This window comes from Pomacea canaliculata, linkage group LG6 (genome assembly GCF_003073045.1).
Source record: "Pomacea canaliculata isolate SZHN2017 linkage group LG6, ASM307304v1, whole genome shotgun sequence".
In the NCBI taxonomy this organism is placed as follows: domain Eukaryota; kingdom Metazoa; phylum Mollusca; class Gastropoda; order Architaenioglossa; family Ampullariidae; genus Pomacea; species Pomacea canaliculata.
This window is the reverse complement of record NC_037595.1, coordinates 1,663,566-1,684,030: the sequence shown is the minus strand read 5'-3', so window position 1 is coordinate 1,684,030 and position 20,465 is coordinate 1,663,566. Positions and strand designations below refer to the sequence as shown.

General features: G+C 36.7%; 1 protein-coding gene across 11 annotated transcripts in view; it reads right to left on the bottom strand.

The window, feature by feature from the left end:
* Positions 1–1,208: 1,208 nt before the first annotated feature.
* Positions 1,209–20,465, bottom strand: part of LOC112567374 (rho GTPase-activating protein 8-like) — a 32,775-nt gene continuing 13,518 nt past the window's right edge. For all 11 annotated transcript variants that reach the window (XM_025244074.1, XM_025244080.1, XM_025244073.1 and 8 more), the window contains 10 exons: positions 18,632–18,719; positions 17,863–17,994; positions 17,059–17,145; positions 14,814–14,912; positions 14,027–14,128; positions 13,638–13,711; positions 12,378–12,455; positions 11,734–11,862; positions 11,312–11,418; positions 1,209–11,099 (listed from right to left, as the gene is read on the bottom strand). In XM_025244074.1, coding sequence (XP_025099859.1) covers positions 10,932–11,099; positions 11,312–11,418; positions 11,734–11,862; positions 12,378–12,455; positions 13,638–13,711; positions 14,027–14,128; positions 14,814–14,912; positions 17,059–17,145; positions 17,863–17,994; positions 18,632–18,719 — 1,064 coding nt within the window. In that variant the 3' untranslated portion in view covers positions 1,209–10,931. The remainder of the gene's footprint in view (positions 11,100–11,311; positions 11,419–11,733; positions 11,863–12,377; positions 12,456–13,637; positions 13,712–14,026; positions 14,129–14,813; positions 14,913–17,058; positions 17,146–17,862; positions 17,995–18,631; positions 18,720–20,465) is intronic.

The window sequence follows — 20,465 nt, the reverse complement described above, 5'->3', positions numbered from 1 at the left end:
GTTTGTGGCCTGATGAGACCGCTCTAGCCGCGACACAATCCCCCCAGCTGACCCAGTTATATTGGTACATGAACTTTGGTTCTCCGCTAACTTGGGTTACTGACCTTTTCTATGCATGCGCTTACAGCTAAGCTCTCAACAACAACAACAGCAAATAATAAATATAGAATCACCATCAGTCTTTCACAATAAAATATAGCAAATAAAATATACTGTGGTAAATAAATACTAACGAGACATGACAAAAAAGTAGCTCAATGCACCTAGTGGCGAAACAAGATGGAGAGATAGAGCAGCTCCTACTCATCGGAGACACAGGTAGAGCTTGTCACCTTTCTCTCTTTACAAGGACCTACAGAAGGTACTGCTTTTGTCGTAAGTGTGGACTGAAGAAATGATGGGCATGGACTAAAGTAAAACAGAAAGATGATAGACTGCTTAAAAACAGTGTAACGACCAGTTGTAAGGTCAATGACTGTTTGGTGCCAATAAACAGACAATAACATTGAATCAATGCATTACTTTATTCATTAAATGAAACATTATCAGCCATTTCATTGAAGCAAAACATTTTAACAACACGAATGTGAGTCTGGATGGACATAACCCATGTTTCCAAAATTCAAAAGAGTGATACCGGAGAAAAAGAAAGTCAATATCGTGTGTGTCCATCATTGGCCTGAATGCAGGCAAGACATGTCTCATGGACTGAACCAATGTTCCCAGGGTCTTTTGAGAAATTGCCTGCCACTCTTACTGAAGGAACTAGTCCAGCTGCTGGATGGAAAAGGATATTAGTTTATTTCTTGTTGGTCCTTTGCAATTACATGCATTTTTCGGTGGGTTCAGTGACCTTTTTTGGGCTTGACTTCTGTAGTGAGCACGCCCAAGACCAAACTGGATTGTCGTCAAATTCACTAAAAAAGATTTTGAATGAATTGTTCTCTGTTGGTACAAACACGATAATAATGTAGAAAATATAAAGGTGGCCTCGATCGGCTCAGCCACCCCCTCCTTCAATCTGAACAATAAGGACACCTTGCTGTAGATGTTATTGTCCATCTGGGTAGGTGTCGATAGGTGTTAGTAATTATAATATCCACTGCCAACATACACTCTCACCTGCGCTGACCATTTCACACACACACACACAATCTAATCCCATTCCTCACTTCCACTCATACACAAATTACAAAGTTTTATACACAGGCTTTTTATAGAATTTTATTTGGTGCGCAGAGATCAGAGAACAGATATCGACTACACTAAAGTCCCTTTAAGACTGCTACAGCAAACCTCCAAGTGTCGGAAGGGGTCAGGGCTATGGTTACAAACCATGTAACTGTCCACTGGAAATGTCTCAATTTCATTGTAATTTTACCATCATTTACAATGGATCTTTTCCACAAATGTAATCTTGCAGTAATCGTTACGAAATCATCAAAAACATTTTCTATGTGCATGTGCACCAAGTGTTGTGTCACGCAGTTTGCATGCACCATCTCATTAGTCGATGAATATAGTATCACCATGTACCATCCCAACCCATGTATTAACACTGCAATAACGATGTGTAGGATGATATGCAAGTGATTTCTGCGTTAAGAGCAAGAAATATAACATATTTAGCTGACCATACAGTTTGCTATGTAGGGCACAGATAAACAGAATGTTGTGACACCCGAGGCAGTTGAACTGCGCTCATTTTGCTAAACACAAAACTTCTCAATAACAGGGTAGAAAGTACGACTAAAGTCAGGAATATATTCATCGATAATTCAGAAAAATAACACCAACTCCTTGGCAAATTCATGCTTTGAAGAGGAAGGTGTAGGTACGCTAGAAAGCGAGGAATGAAAGTTCTGGAGATAACGCTTGACCGTACTTGGGAAAGATTTTACAGGTGTGCTCGTTGGGGGTGAAGTCTGGTCTCCAAGACAACCAGACTTTTCGTGTTTAATCACCCGCAAGCCTGAAGGTGCTCACTACTCGGGCCTTTCACATTCGCAGACTAGTACAAAGAATAAAGATCAATTTTTAAAGGTGGAAACTATAAAATTGCGATTCTTTTGTTCCAGATGAAGGAGGCTGGTCAAAGTCCTGTTTGATTGCTTTAGAAGCCTGTCTGCTGTAAAAGTACTGTCCAACATCGTTTCTACAGAATACCAGTGTTGATAGCTCCGATCTCTGTGTGCAACAACGCAAGCAAATGCTGATGCTGTCAGCCTTTATTATTATCTCCTATTAACACACAACTAACGGTATGTATGCACGCCGTCTTCTACTCTTAAACAAGAAAATCAGCCCCATGTTGTCTACAAGGATATAAGGATGGCAGCGATGTGGCAAGATCTGAGTTGGCATAGCCATATCAAGAGCACACGGACACGCACGCAAATACGCTACGTGTATAAAACGCATGCGTGCACAGCCCCACACGCATGCACGCCCACACACATACACGTGTGATAATCGCAAGTCTGGATTTACAAGTGCACCTGGCAGCGTTTTCGTTAAAGATCACACGTGCGACATTACCATTTCATACCTACTTAGCTCTGGAAGTATATTTCTCACCATTAACCAAACACAGCACCAGTGTATCTGAGTGCAAGATGAGAGTTCTTGGAATTTTGAGAGGTTAATTCTAACCTCTTTGATGGAATGGAGGATGACATGGTCCATATAAGTATGCGACAAACATCCTAGATGATGCAAAGACGTCCAAACAACAAAGAAAAAAGAAAGAGACAAAGTTAATACAGGGATACCACTTACAATCGTTTATGCTAGTCAACACTCCTTAATAAAACTGCCATATCTCATCTGCTGCATGTCAAGTTAGCATGCACAACCGCAAGGTAGAATGTTGGAACTTCTCAAGCCAAGGAATCCCCTCCAACATTTAATCAGCAAGAATGTTACCATGAAAACTTCGTAAGTCAGAATGTTACCTTCAACATTTCTGAAGCCTCAGCTATTTAAGAGGTGTAACCACACTCCCCGAGAAACATGACTGATTCTACTGTCCACAACTTACACACACAACACACAATCAACCAAACACACTAATAAAGCATTAGATCAGCTTTAATTTTAAATTCCCATTACCGACGACGTGGTTTGCTTCCTCCCATTCTGGAGAAGTGTCTGCTTTACCCACCCCTCCACAAATGGGGGCAGGAGACCTACTAATTATCAATTACACAAGTCCTAGTGTACTTCAAGGGACACGGGTAAGACTGACACAGCTGGCATTGTATAGCGACGGTCACTGGTGTATTTCATCAACTCCTTTACATCGAAAGTATTTCCCTCTCACTACCCATCGCACCTTCTAATCTTCTGCGACCAGTTAACTGGCAAGAAATCCTTGGTACCATGGACAGTTAAAAAAATGGGTCAACAAAGGAGAGAGGTCAAAGTATGAAAAATCCTGCCTGCATGCACACTTTCTCTAAAGAACCGAATAATAGGGTCAATCTCACTACAGGCTAGCGACAAGGCACAGAATACTGATATGTATGTGTGCAAAGAGGTTAACACTAGCTACGTCACATGATTATCCATGTAGGTAGGGAAGGTTTGTATATACAATTTTTCATAACACAAGGGAAGATTTGTAGTTTCTCTCAGTTTCCTAAAAACAGGTGGTTGGTGGTTAGTCAACCACCAGGAAATGTTCCAGGTTAGAACTTGGGCATTTAGGTTTACCACTTTTGTGCCACATGTATTTATAGCTTCTATATAATAATAAGGAGGACGGTTTGTGGTTACAGTTTGGGTGTCACAAAAATAGGGATGAGCTGTAATTATAGTTTCACATGAAAAGGAAGTTTATTTATTTAATATACATATATTAGTACACCACACCATTATAGATTTGATCTCTGCATGCTTCAACATGCCATAGGTCAGCATCTAGGTTAGCAGTCACACTGCATGGCACATAACTTCCTCCCCAACCACAAGGAAAAAGAAAATGAATACACCATTAGTATCTCAATAACCCCCACTCACTACATTGCACATTAAGTAAAATAATGATAAAGCTCATCAAGATTCCAAGACCCAGAGTTTCTGGACACTATAAACGAGAAACATATCAAAAAAGCAAGAAGCTGCTGCTGCTACTTGGCAGAATCTCAAGACACAAGCACTCAATGTCATGGCATGTCAAGTTAAAAATACAGCTCACAGAGTCACACATCAGCATGTCAAAGAAAGTACTAGCCTCTACAAAGTGGTGTGGTCAGTAAAGATCTCTAAATGATAAGAGGTATAGTTCAGCTAAAAAATAAACAACTCATCAACAAATCCCTACCCCAACCCCCAAATCAAAAATAAACATAAAACCCTACAAAACAAAACATCTCTACAATCTGACATTGCTTCAAAATAGCACAGCGCACAGTGAACATCTCTGGTGATTAACAGCCATAAGCACCAGAGCTAAAAAAACTGCTGAACAATCTTCCCAGCAAAATATAGCCTTGAGAGTGCATCTAGTTAGAAGCCTGGGTCTATGTGCAAAGTTTGTGCATTGTTCCATGTTACAGAGCAACAATTATATATAAAGCAAAGCAGCATGTTAAGATGGCTGAGAGCGGCCAGGACACAGTACCAAAAAGGGTGTAACCTTTATCTTCCTCTAAACTTTAGTCAACCTCCAAACAATAAAGATTTTTTTCCACAACTATAACAGAAAAGAATAAGCACTTTTATTTTCTACCTCAGGAAAACATTTTGTACAGGTCCTACATACCAAGCAAAGCATACAAAAAGCAGATGCTATATCTGTATAACAGTGAGCTACACCATTCAACAACTAATCTTGTCACCCACAGCTCTTCAAAGCCACGTAAAACTAAGCCTAAGTCCTGCCCCTTATTTAAACATTTTTTGGATGACCAAAACCCTGTGCTAATTTCCACCAAGCAACATGTTTTATATTGATATATTTAATGTTAACACATTGTAGATGCTGCCCTCATCCAGTTTCCTCCCACCACCACCACCCTCACTTGCTTTCCTCTTTCCTCCCAACAAGGGACCAAACTCAACTGATGCCTTGGAGGCCCTTTCTAAAGGATTCAACCACACTGCACTTGATATTATCTCTAATTTAAACTTTTTTCACTTCTTATCTGTTCTTCATGTCTGTAATATAAATGCTTTATTTTCACCAGATTCTTCTGGTGCTGATAAAATTAAAATAATAAAAAAGCAAGTCGTGGAAAACATTATGATCTATAATTCTAAAATTTCTATAATTAGAAACTATAATGGCATGTCTGGAATGGGAAATAACCAAAATTGAATGTGAAAGCATACTTCGAATGTGTAAATAATAACAATCTTGACAATTTTCTGTACAAATTCGGCAGCACTGCTTTAAAAATAAACAACCTACAGAAACTACAAACTAAAAGGCTATACACGTTATTCTATTTGCAAATGGCCCACAAATGGTTAATCTGAATATAAAGCGCTTTGAGATTCTGATGTTACACACAATGTAATAAAGGTAGGTATTGTGATTAAATGTAGAGAGAGAAAAGGGGGAAAGGTCAACCGTAACACACACAAATTTTCAGTAACAAAATGAATGCCAGTGAGATCGATGAAAGATTTGTCTTAATATAGTTGTGCAGATTCCAGACTATATGGCTTAATGATGTCATGAAACAATATTACACACCCATAAAAAATAATTTCTCAAAAATGCCCTTTTACAACACTGACACCAACAAAAATTTTATGAGCCTTGTCAACATGCCAAAGTTTAGCCAAGAGATTACTTGTTTGGTCACATTTTCTAGTACCTGCATCCCTCACCAAAACTGGGAAGTTTTGTTATATCAGACTTTTATGCTTTACCGATCTGGTTGAACTTGCCCAAGACCACCATGTAAGCTTGTTAAATGCTTCACCTATGACTGCAGGCCAACAGAATAAGTGAGAGTAATACTTTCATTAATTATTTAGAATTGCAGTAATACTTTAAGCAAATTAAACTTTCTGCATGCAGATATAGTAACATAAAATATTTTGGTGAAACTAATAAGTTTGCCAGTGACTGAACAGTAGCTCAGTAAAGAGTTAGCTGGACTGCTTGAAGATGAATTGTCTGCATTAACTTCTAGAACAAGGACAGACGAGGTTTTACAAATCAACAGCAAGAATAAGAGCAGATGATGCAAACTCTCAAGCTTTATGGTCTGTAGTGTTTTCAGTTTATTGGCTTTAAGTCATGGAAAGTGGAGGTCAAGGACTTTTTCCAAAAAGGAAATAAAAAATAAGTAGCAAAATTTACTGCAAGTCTATTGCTGACTAAGAATTTTATTGTGGTTTTGATATTAAGCTACTAAATGGTTCGCCAAGACCTGACAGCCTACAATTTCATGCAAGACTTGGTGTTGGTCTTGGCAAACAGACAGCAGTCCAGACATAAACATTGATGGTTGCATTATAGCTTTTTAAGAAGACTTTAAAAAGGGGAAACTATTCCAAGTGATTAGTGAACAAAGCTCTCCCTCTTTTTTGCATGTAGCATTTCTGTCCTCCTACTATCTTCATCATTGATTTATGTCCACAGTGATAATTTTAAAAGTTTAGGGTTACAGAGGACAGAAAATCTGCTATCATTTTAAACTATAAAATTCTTCCCCCACCTCAACCCTTTCAATCACCACTCTCTCCATTCTTTATACTCAAAGTTTCAAAAATCTGTTAGACAATGTTGAGTTTTGCAATAAAATGTAAAAAAAAATCCATCTTTCTTAATATACTTCATCTTTGACAATGTCTTCATGCAGTTGGTGAAGATCTGATAATGAAATAGTTTCAACGTCAAACAGCTATCTATAAAACTTCCAATAAGACAACCAGTTAGTGAAACCTAGTCCTTTGTTCTCTTTCATTCTCTCCCCTCAAAAATTGTAAAGTGAAAAGAACCTCAGAACTCTGCAAAAAGAGATGTTTCAACATAAAAATAAATAAATAAATAAATGGTGCATCCTTGCACTTCATTCAAAATCATTTTCAAAACTGATGATCACCTAAAACAATTTAAACATACATTAAAATCTTGTCTGGTTTGTTTTCATTCCAGATAAATAGTTTTCTCGAGAGACCCATTCTTTCTTCTTTAAGTCATCTAAACTGTACAGAAATAATGAGATAGATGACGCTTTCATATACAAGCTATAACTGTAGGAATTGTAACTAAGAAAAAACACACTTCCTTGTTTGATATTGCAAGTTTAACATTTGTCAGATGCTAGTGAAAAATGTCTCTTGCATTTCTTTAAACAAAAATTGCCCCAACATCTGTTGCTGCTCTGTAACAATCTTAGCTTACAAGGCTTGTTTACTGCTACTTACCAGTTTATATACATTATATATATATGCATAATATATATATATCCATAAAAAACAACTAAAATATACAATAAGGAATGTTTATTTTTGGAACAATTAAGGATTTGTACATTTACACAAGTCAGCTGTATAGGTAGGTTGAATGCTTTATACAAGATATATACATAACAAGTGTATATTTATGCATGTGCATACATTACTGCATGTGTGCACGCCTACATTTATGCACACACTTCACATATTTCTGCATGCATGTGCATAGGTGTATGTGCACACTCCATGTGTCATTATCATTAAACAAAATTTCTGTCTTGCTTAGCCAACTCTTCTGAATAGCTTGAAAATTTTTTCAAACTTTAAATGTTATACATTGTTCTGAATAGGTACAATATTTTACATTACCAATTTTCTTCCCATCTCTGCAGCCTAAAAGAGATATTTATAAGAAATCTTACTTGCAATCATTTTCAATGCACCTTGAATCTGAGTGCAATAATCCATTATTTAAAAAAAAGAACTAATTTAAAAAAAAAATTGCATAGCAACCAGTAAAGGACCAAGGAGGTTAACAGGAAAGTTGTGAGATGGGGAACAACAAAAACTACATGATTTATCGTTGACAGCATCATTATTGCACGATATCTCAGTTTTAGAAAAACATGGAATGAAACAGCAAAAAAGAAGTAAACATATAATATCCACCACCATTTCATGACATCATTTAGAATCTCATGAAATTCTGTTACTATGTGCTGATGAGTATTACATGCAAGTAAATGACACTTTATCCAGCACTCCTTTATAAATAATTTTATTTAATATGTTCTAAATGGCTTTAGTACAACTTATCCATGCTAAAAAAAAATAAACGTAACATCCTACTGAATTTTTCGATACAAAGCTGTAGTGTCGAGTAGAATCTGGCTTTCAAAAGTGATTGAACTTCACAGATACAATAGCGGTCACTGAACAGTTACCTGCACTGGACTGGCGGAAAAGAATGGTTTGAACCAAGGTTGGTTGGTTGTTTGGCTGGTTGGTTGAGTTTTATGCCATGTCAGCAACTAAGGCTAAATCATGGAATGAGGTTACACTAAAAGGGTGAAAAATAAGATCCCCATGTTATACAATAACACCACAACTAATATAATCCAACAGAAAGAAAAAGGATAATATAACAGGGTCCATAATATATTAAAAGGGTGTTATGGCCTACGGAAAGAGGTGATGATCACACACAGTGCCGGCTACCCTAGTGGTTATTCTTCACTAACTGCTTACTTCTGGCCCCAAAAGTACTCTCATATTCCTCTGTCAGATCAAATCCATCCCTTCCTGTTGGAAGGTGAAAGCTCTGCCTTTAAGGTGATGATTATAGGCATTTCCACATTTTACAAAATACTACAATTAGAATGACTTGAGAATGATATAAAAATTTTGAGTGTGTGGCATTTGTCTTCTTTTTAGTGGGTCAGCCGAAGAACATCTAAAACAAGCAGACATCACAATTTGATTAACTACTGCCTCTACATACAATTACATTGAAATAATTGGTGAGAAAAATGGTGCACTTTACATGTACGCCCCCCAAATCTCAGGTGCTGGTCAAAGGAAAGCAAACTGCAAAAGATTATGCCAAGAATATGAAGTGATAATTATCTCGAAAGAAACAAAAATAAGCGAAGGATATTCCCATAACAATGATTCACAGCCAAAGAAGCAACAGAAGGTTTTGACATAAAGAATATGAAATAGCTGAAGTAGCTGCATGAAGTGGAAATCATAGTAACTTTCGAAGGTAAGCAGCAAAACAACTACAAAAATAAACACAGAATTAGAATGCATAGCTACATCACCCAGAGAAAATAACATTAGAATTCTAAAGTGCTGCTGTCAAGATAGGGTGATCTTTGAAGATGCAAGTGAAGAATATGAAAAGTGGCACCAGCATATACATGAAAGGATACATACACACTGTCAACATACAAGGCTTTAGTTTTATTCCTGCAGAAACAGAATGCCTTCAGATTTAACCTCCACATTGCTCCTGATCATGAGCTTTAAAGTAAAGGCATTTCCATGGGACATAGACACATATCACAGCTCTTAGATATTGACAAAAAAAAGTGACATGTTAACTTGCAACCCAAATATGCCACAATCGACTGAAATCTGTTCTTATGGCCCAGCCATATTTACCTATACTCACAAAAAGTTTCTGAAAAACTTGTCGAGCTCAAGTGCATTATTCCACTCTCTGTTAATCATAAATAAAAGGTTTGGTTATGGGCTTGTACATGTTTTGCTATGACTGAAAATAACCTTCTCAACAGGTAAGTGATGATTATTTTACTGCACTGACTATGGCTTTCACTTCGAGAAGTTTAAGAACAAATACAACAAACAAGAGCTTCTCCTTGATACCCTGACCACACAAGATCACAGAGATCTTGTAAGAGACATTTGAAAGAAAGCTGCTTCAACAAAGTAACTGGAACTGCATACTGGGCCAAGACAGTATAACTACACACAATGCCTAGCATGTGGCACCAAAAAACCCATTAAGGAAAAAAAACCCGATCTAAATATATGTCAATCTGTTTACAGCACATGTTGTCACTACTGCCAATGGCCAATGCAGTACTGATGCTTTTTAAATATATTATTATTCCCACAATTTGTAAGCATAATTGACTGTAATAACTTTATCATCAAACATGGGTGACTTTTTTGCACAATAATATATGCTTGCTTTTATAGTGGGGATTTTATGGCACATCATCTATGTATGCTGTCATTAGCCCAACAGCTGACTCATGGTTGGTGTACAACCTGGAATTAGTTCACAAATGGCACAGTCATCCCCCAGGACCATCAATGATTTTATTTATACCTATTATTTTCACTGTCAGTTGCTAAAAAAAAAAAGCAGACAAAACAGACTTAGATCATACAAATGACTAGCTAAACATTCTGTAATCCCAAACGCAGGGTGCAGAAATAGCAGTTATGCAGTTCAGTTGATATAGCAGTCAATACACTAACCTTCCTTTTTCCACTTTATGTGCACCTTCGTGTATCTGTGAACGCCTGGTTGCAACTGTATGTTTGACATTAAACTGTCAAAATACCATAATTTTAACAGCAATATCCATAACTTCTGTACTCCAACAGTTTGTAAACTGTTAGAATTCCACAGCTTTAATAGAAAGGTCCATAACTCTCATAATCCAACGATTTGTACACTGCCAGAATGCTGCAGTTTTAAAAGCATAATCTATAACTTTTATAATCCAACAGTACTTTGAAGAACTATGCCTTGTGGCTGTGTGTCTCTATGAAAGAACTCAATTACATGAATCACAAGACACCACAATCAAAAACTTGTGGACAAGTGTTCTCACAGGCAAGGTTCAGTATAAACAACTTTAGCTGCCTCCTCATTGTCCACAATGGCAGAGTCAACACAAAATATGACTTGACAGAAACTTATACCTGAGGTCAGAACAAGAAGGTTATGGTCATGATAGATTTAGGTCAGGGAAAAGTCACCTCAGAAACACATCATCAAAGTGCTCAATCAGAAGTTGTGTGAAACGTATGACAGGTTCAACTGTTGACAGTTTAGCTTGCCCTTTGGACCATGCCAGGTTAGGCCCAAAGACTGTGGCAATGTTAGCTGGAGACATCTTGTTCACATCTGCCTTGACAGAAATCTGAAACAAGGGACAATATGTTATTTATCTGCATGCTACCACATGTCAGAAACAATTCATCATCTATATGCACATAAGCACATTTATAAGACCATTAACACACACACAAATGATCCCATAATGTGATTGAATAACATCAAGCTCTGGAAACACAGACTCTTGCACAGTGCATAACACTTTCTTAACCAAACTATAAAATCTAGAATACCCACATCTACTAGGAACTGGACAATAGTCTTGAGAATGTTGTAGTTGTCTTCTGGTAATTCATCCTGCAGCATTCTCTGTACTTCTGTCAATTGCTTTGGAATATCATGTACTGTACAAACATAATGCAAATGCATGCATGAAAGCACACACACACAAGGCGGATAAATTACAAACCATCTAAGAAGACAGAGGGAAGACTTTAAAAGCAGAATGTACCCTGGCAGCTTTCAGTCACTCAAATATTTATAACAGCCAGATTCTCACATAAAATATATGGTCAACAATGAGTCAAATCACAAACCACAAATAATATATTCCAATGTAAAGTTAGTAAGCTGACAAAATATAATGAGATCATACAGAAAAACTCTTTGTTACCATGAAGAAACACATTATGTTTCAAACTAGAAAATGAAGAACTTACAATGAAGACGTGTGATGGGTTCAAACAAGTCATAGGTCATGAGAGGTTCTTGCAGTTCTCGAAGAAACTTTTTCAATGTTGCAGCAGGCACATGCACATCACCATAATCCGCAAAGTTTACCACCTCACCTGCATTAAAGGATCTAACAATAAACTGTCCAACAACAATACAGACTGCTATAAATAGAAATGTTAATGAACGTCTTACTTTCTAAGTGTGTGTTGGGGGGAGCATGGGAAACCTGCTGAAACATAAGTCAACATTACTAGAGCCAAGAAAATGCAAAGAGCCTGTTGTTAATAGAAAACAAATGGTTAGGTTTCAAACATTTATGTGTGTTGGTGATTTTAGTTATATTATCTGTGATGGACTGAGTAAGATTTACAAGATAACAAGTGCAAGTTGGCAATGTCAGCTGGAAGGCTGATAAATGCTGCAGGCCTCTGAAAAATCTTCTGCAACCATTTCTACAAGAGTATGAATTGTGTCTTTTCTATACTGCCTCCTCACTACCAGTTCTTTAGTGATCAACAGAGACAGTGATACTGCAAAACACCTACATACAAGATGCTATATATTATAAAGATAATTCAGACTAAATGTTTCTGAACCCTGTAAGCTGCATAAAATAAGCATTACTGACCATTATCGTATTTCTTCTGAACTTCCTGCAGTGTGGTCAGTGTGGCACAGCGTCGGAAAATTCCTTCTACTTCATCAGCTATCAAGACAAAAAAAGTTGATATAACACCGTAACATGACAATGCCTTCAGGAGAACACTTTAAACTGACACTGTAGTAAACTAACATCAGGGCTTCTGCTTACGCAAAAAATTGCGTACAGTACGCATTAAAAGTTTGGAGGACCCCTTCAATTTTCGTCAATGGGGTCCCCTCCAAAGTTGGACGAAGAACAGGGACCCCTTAAAAATCTGAAGAAGGGGTCCCTGGGACCCCAAAGAATTTAGCCTTAGCAGAAGCCCTGTAACATATATATTTATACTTTCATTGTCCTTGTACAGTTGATAGAAACTGCCCAAAAATGTATACAGCTGCATTAATAAACCATTAAGTACTTGTTCATCTGCTACACATTTATGGGGTATACATGTTAATTCATTTTACCAAGGAATGAATAAATGTATCACCACACATAATCCACCACACATAACCACCCATTACATATACATACCCTATACCCACACACAACCACCCCTCACATACACCTTATACCCACACACATAGGCTCTCACCCCTTCATCTACACTCACACATGTGCAAGCATGCACACCTAATCCTCATGATTTTACTGCTATTTTTCAGTGAGTGTTTTTGAGACCAGCCTCCATTATTATTATGTTTGTGGGCTTTTCTTTTTAGCATAGTGCTTTGAGTCCATCTTTAATGGTGGGGAAAAGTGCCATATAAATACATATTATTATTAGTCCTATACTTGTGGGGAAACTAACAAAGCATATGTGCATGTGTCCATGTAAATGTAACTGTATATGACAATAAGGAAGGTTACTGGTTCACTCAGAGTGTTTGGTTCCAACCTAAAACTAACATGAATTTAAGTAAATTGATATTCCAGATCCTCCACAAAATCCCAGCAAAATAATTTTTAGCTCCTTATTTCCCCACTTAATGCTGCTGACACCCCTTCCCCCTTCCACCCTTGACCCCAACTCTACTCTAACCTCTAAACCTGAACCTCTTCCCATTTAGTTCCTCCATCTCCTGTAATAGGCCCTTTCCCCAGGCACATTTGTATATGCATGTCGACACATACAGCACAAATGAAGAGATAGGAAACCCACTGAAATAGTAAACAACAGAAAAATCTTTAAATTCATTAGTGAAATTTGCCATGTTAGCTTTAAAACATAACCCATGATCTCACCTTTATTTTCCTTCATGTAAGCAATTGTCTGTTCCACCACAAGGGGCATAGCTTGTCCAGAATTTGTTTTGATGCTGAAAGATTTACTTAAGCCACTTAAATTCCACAAACCACAAAGCTAGAACATCAATATAAATTAGTTAAATTCACAAGTTTTCCAACAAACAGAGCTTTATAAAGACCTCTACCACTCTGCCCTTTACCCAAATTAAGCATGACCTGATGAATATGGAAATATGCATGCACACACACACACATACACTTTTTTCCCCCCTCACTTGCAATAGTTTAAGCCGAAGTCCACATTTTAAGCTCTCACCTTAATAGTTCTGTGAGCCAATATGTGTATGCAATATGTTTTTTAAAGATAAAATAAGATGTATACATACAACTGCAGTGTCACACCAAACTGCTGTGTTTTCTTAGGCCCATCACGTCCTGTCTCATAGGGGTACTGAAGTTTGCTGGCTGCAGCCTTTTTAGCATCAAACCTTTAAGTATAGTAAATGCAGTGACGTATGCTATAAACCAGTGGTACCCAACCTTTGCTCACCCGAGGGCTGCACTAGACATGATATAAAATCTCGTGGGCCAGAACATGGCGGTTTTGCCAGAATCATGATGTTAAAAATAAAATTAGGTTGTGTCTGGTTAAAATGAATGGGTTGGATGAAGCACCTTTGTGGGACAGATGTGGCCAGCGGGCTGTAGGTTGGGCTCCCCTGCTATACACAATGAATAATTAATGACTTAAGCTGGGGTTTTTTTTTTTGATTAAATTTTTGATACTTAACACCCACAGTGTGACTTGCCCTAATGCTGGCAAAGTTCAGAAACAAAAGTCTATCATAAAACTTCTTTTCTTTGAAACACCATTGTCTTTGCTGTGGAGCTGTTCTATGTTTGTCAATGATCCCCACTCATATTTTCCTCCACTGAGCTGCACTAATTCAAATGCTGATCAAGGATTTGAATAGTATAGTCTTTAAAAAAATCTTACTGCTAATCCATAAAAGTGTTCATGGTTCAGGTGAAAATAATGATTTATATCCTAAACTCTTTGGGGTATATTCTTCATAAAAAGCATCTTTAAGAAGCAATCTCTGCAATAATGAAGTCCAGCAGCAAAGAAGGTGTCAGCAAAAGTGGCATTCATGTAAAAGAAAACAAACTCACTCAAGTACAGGCTGAGGAACAGTGAGTTGATCAAATGGCAGATGGTTTTTCAGCTCCACAAGGTAGTTTACATACATCAGCTTCTTGCCAAACTTTACACTGAAAAAAAAACAAGCATGGCCACACACATGTATGCACACAGTCATCAAGACACATTCATGGATGCACAGACCATTCATATGAACACATACAAAAAAGCACTTAAGTATCCCTAAGCATAAACTCTTGAATTAGTTATAAATGTATTTAGTGACACATTATCTTGTACACTCAATTTTATGCAAAGAGTGGGTTACATTTTGAAAGACAAAATTCTGATGCAGATCCTGAAATCTGTTATCGTTTATAACTGGCAATCGGCAAATTTAAAATTCTGTCTTGAATGAACGTTCATTAATAAAAATGTCTAACTAGAAAATCTGTAGAAAATTTCTCTTGAAGCTGCTCTCTGTTCTGTTTTACTGAGAAGGAATATATTGTACAGTACACCTACACTTTGAGATCAACAACATGTACAGTGCAAGTGGGTGAGCAAGCATCCATGTGCCTGCTTACATGTGGTTTGTTATCTATTGTGACTGAATAGTATGGATAGTGTATAGTCAATGTGGGTTGTGTATGTGCATGTGAAAGAAAGGCAGAGAGGGACAGAAAGCAAACAAGAGTGAGATAGTTTGTGTGTACTTGCATATATATGTGAAGGAAATAATTTTTGATTGTGGTGGTGGTGGTTGGGAGTGTTTAAATAACAGTGCAAGTAGTGGCATCTGCAAGTGTGGTGTGTGTGATTCATGTTTATCTAGTAAGTGGCGGCCATCATCAAGTCAAATTTCTAGTGTAATGCTACTCGGCAGCCAGACAAATTCTTCTCATTTAATTCTGGCAGTTTTTAAGAAATGAACTATTCTGTATTTTGCTTATAACTGATGATACACATAAGCAAAACTAATACACATTTGCAGGATTTACAAATATATATTTTGCATCTGATATGATGCAATGAAGTAATATCATTTCTTTAAGTGTAGCACTAGTGGATACAAAGGCTTTTTGAGACCTTTTGAATGCAAGACAATCAAGGGCCCAATACTTTCTTATACAGTACAGCGTAATACAAAATGCCAACAATCTATTTGCACTCAAGCACCATGCCATAATGAAGGTGAAAACTAAATGGTAAGGGCTGAGGAAAAGACTTTAGCAGAAAGGACCTTCCGCATTTCACGGAGCCAAAGCTGAGGGCAAAGTCTATGCAGAGTGTAGTCCCACAAAAATTGTGCCCCTGGCGTTAACAATTTAAGTCATTCGGACTTGATTGTCTGAAAAAATATGTTTTGCTTGACCAAACTCCAAGCATTAGAAACTGCTTCTTTCCCTGGGTAAAAGGCGTGCTTTCAAGAAAACCTGGGCAGCATAAACAGCATTTTTCATAATAAAACCCAGCACAGAAACTTTTGAGCATCATCAAATTGTGGCTACATAGCATATACACTAAGAAGAAAAGAGTTTATGCCCTTACCTATACCCACTAGATCAAAAACAGAAAAAAAAGTTGTGTAAGGTGTCAGAGACCATCTTTTCACATTAAGCTGGATAAAAATAACACATGCTTTTTATGGTAAGCTATAAATATAAGCCAGTTACATTCCACATATAAATAGCTCTATCTTCTTTTCTTTTAAAGAGTGCTATTAAACAACAAATGTAAGGAGAACGGGAAAGAAAAAAGTAGAGAGTGGGAGTGGATGAGGAAAGGAAGAGAGAACAACAGATGGTGAACGAAATAAGAGAGAAGACAGGAGGATAGATGGTTGCTTAATGCCATATCAACATATGAGTCATATATCACTGTGAGGAGAGAAAGACAAGATTTAGAGAATATATTAGTGAGGAAATAAGAAAAGGTGGCGCACCAGGCAAACACAATGGAAAACAAGAAAGGAGTTAGGGTGCTGTATACAGTATTCTACTGTATATAGTCAGTACATAGACATTGTTCTGATCTGGCATGCTTCTTGATGCTTACTTTACAGCGTACTATAACACAAAAGTGTCACATTCCATAATGTTGTTATACAAATGAAGATTTCTGAGAGTCTGTGGTCTTAATATGAACACATGATTTTATCAGTAGTTTGTGTAAGCAGAAAAGTTTGAATAGTATTTGAAATGATCAAAAACATTTTGTAAGCAAAGGAAGTCAGCTGCACTGGATTGGGGGAGTGTTCAGTCATATTTGTCTCACCTGATGAAAGGTCGAAAGATGTTCCATAATATTTTAATGAAGTTGGTGGGGTGCACCAAGTACAATGTCTTCAAGTTTTTCTTGTATCTGCATGAAGTGGCATAGTATAATTAATACCTAGCAATCTTAATGAAGTTGCAAATTACAGCCAATAACTAACAACCATTTGCATAATATTTTTTTTAGCTTTTATTTCATGAAGATAAACAAACATCACAGAACTAAACATTTGCATAATATGTTGTCTTACACAGACAGTTGAACCTAGTACATTTTTTTAGCTTTTCTTGTTTTCTAAAACATATGAGTGTCTTTAAAATCATCTGTATTTTTAGCTCCAGAGTAACAAAAATCTACATTATATTCCAACATCTGTTCACAGGAGAAAAACAGCTGATATATTAAAGTCAGTTAGGAGATGTATTCATGAATAAAAGTCATTGAAATTATATTAGTGAAAAAATGTACCTAAGTTTATTCAGTCATAGTACTCATATGTAACAAAATATCATTATTGTAGCAAGTAATTATTTTAGTAAACCTCAGTTAGCATATCAAGGTCACTTTATGTCATCTTTGCACATAATCTTTAGGAAGCATTTCAAACTTCCTTTGCTAAACATATTTAGCTCACTAAACACACCCAGCTTACTAAGTAAGCACCATAAGCTCACTTCATTAAACATAATAAGCTCACTTTGCTAAACATGTGAAGTTCAGCATGTCAAACTCACTTAATGTGACATGCAAAACTTTACAAGTAAATACATTAAATAAATCATCTGGATGTAATAAACTACTTACTTTCTGTCAAATTCACGATATGCCTGAAGAAGCCAAGACAGTTTTGGTTTGTTGCGAGAGTTGAGGCCAAAGTGGAAATAGACTAATACATAGTCTTGTTCCACATATTTGTCAAGTGTGTGCTTGATATATCTGAAAAAAATGACCTTTGCTTTTTGTTTAAGGTTATAATTATTATCTCTCAAGTATGCATTTTGAAAAGAAATCATACTGCTTTCTGCTTAAGTCTCCACATTTTTTATGTGCTCAACTTAGCCAAAGATAAAAATCCCCCTTTTTTATAAGTTATGAGCAAATGTTGCCAAGTAGAAGTCATTTGTGTTTGTACTGCAGCACTCAAAGTGATGAGTAAGAAATTTATACTTTTATGATGTATATGCACAAAGGTTTTCTTTTTTAACTCTGGTAGAGATAATGGCTTGTGTATGCACAAAGGTCAACTCTCAATAAATTTATGCAGAAACCGCTTAGGTATTAAGTACAAATTAGAGTTTTAAACCCCATGGTAACATTTAAAAACAAATAAAAATGTCAGTCTAAGCTCAGTTTGTACTACATGTTCTTAAAATATGTAACTCTGTATCTAATCTGACAGCAAACAACACTTGGCCTTCAACAGCTATGTCGACCAGAATATATGAAAACGCAGCAAAAAAAATTACTTTCTCGATTCATATATTTAATTTTTGAAAGGTTGTGCATGGTGATGTCTTTGGTGTATTAATAGAAAAGACATCCCAGTTAAAGTCAGCTTGATAAAAGGACTCACTGCAGCAGACGCTGGTGGTCAAAGCTTTTATTGGAAGGCAATTTGCAGGCAGAGAATACAATGACTTTCCTTCCATACAAGTCATCACCTAAAAGTACACATTATGATGAATGATAGCAAAACTTTTGTAAGAAATACATATTTTCATTAAAAAAAAGATACTTTTGCAACCATCTTGCAAAAATACACAATACACATGAGAGAACATATTCCTTGTTTAGTGAGTTATGAAAGGAAAATATTTACAATCATAACACTATCAAAAAAATAATATATATTAAATTCATTTAATAATGATGTGCATGAAAGCCAACAAAAGTTATGGATTTGCTTATTAAGTTTCGGCTAAATCACAACTGCCCTACCATGTTTTTCCCTTTATTGTCTCTATCAGCAAAGCTTGTCATCTATCACACTCAACAAGCTGCTAACATTCTTGTCTGTGCTTTCATTCTATCAAGGCTTGATTACTGTAATTCCTTACTCCCAGGCTGCCCATCACAAACTTTAGAAAGTACAGAACTCTGCTGTATCTCTGATGCTCAAAGCCAAAAAAAAAAAAAAGGGGAGGGGGGGGGGGGAAAGATCTTGTCAGTCCTTCATTTTCTGGTGGCTGCCTGTCTGTGCTCACGTTCAGAATTCAGTAGAAGTTCTATGTGTTCTACTTTAATTTCTCTGTAGATTCTTGTCCTGTCCACTTCTCAGAACTTCTCTCCCTCTACATTCCGACCATTACCTTTTGCCCTTAGTCTGACCAGTGTATGCTATCTACTCCTGTTACCAATACAATAAGGTATGGTTACCAGCTTTTTAGCTATGGTGTAGCAAAGTTGGGGAAATCTCTTACTTAATATCTGCCAGTTACCCATCATTGAGTTGTGCATAAATGCATTAAAAACACACCTTTGTCATGAGCAATACTCATAAACACTGTTCACTACTAACTTGCTCTTTTTCTCTCCCCCTTCTCCTTTTATATGTCTAGATTAGGCTACTTAGTCTTCACTAGTCCAGCTGATATTACTTTGTTGACTACCTTTTAGATAACTCTTTGTTATTACTGTCTGTTATTTCTATCTTCACTGTCTTTTTTTACTTTATCCTCATCATTGTCCATCTTTCTATTCCTTCATGTTCTACACGTTAACCTAGTTAGTGCATTACTTAGTGCAAGTTCCTATATCAGCGTGATTATGCACCATAGGAATTGCATTGTTAGTAAAAGCTGCATGTAACAGGTTCTTTATCCATTCTTTTAGACTACAGTCAAATGCAGGCTAATCACAACACAGGCCCTAACAGGACAAGTTAATAGTCAATGCAGTATAACACATCTGAGTGCATTAAAATGCAGTCAAATGCAGGCTAATCACAACACAGGCCCTAACAGGACAAGTTAATAGTCAATGCAGTATAACACATCTGAAGGAGTGGGATTTGAGAACAAAAGTCAGGAAGCCAAAGCTTAGAAGTGTTAATGACATGGTGACAGAGTGAGAAAAACATTAGGAAGTACAAAGCAGTTGCTCACAATGCAATAACTGCATTTATAGTTGACAATCAAAGAAGGCAACAGATGTTTGGAGTACAGCAAGATAATATAATATAGCTCTTAAAAATCAGTACATCTCCCCTCCACACTTGTCTGACAGATGTATTATTGATATAATTGTTTACTTAGAATATTTACAGAAATTAATATTTGTTTCCTTTCAGTCTAATAGCGTCTAAGGAACCTGCCAGCTGACAACATCAACTGATGTCACTAACTTCTTTAATAAACTAAACTAGCCAGCTGTGCATTCAACTGTGTCATTCTTTTGCTGGAGCTCAG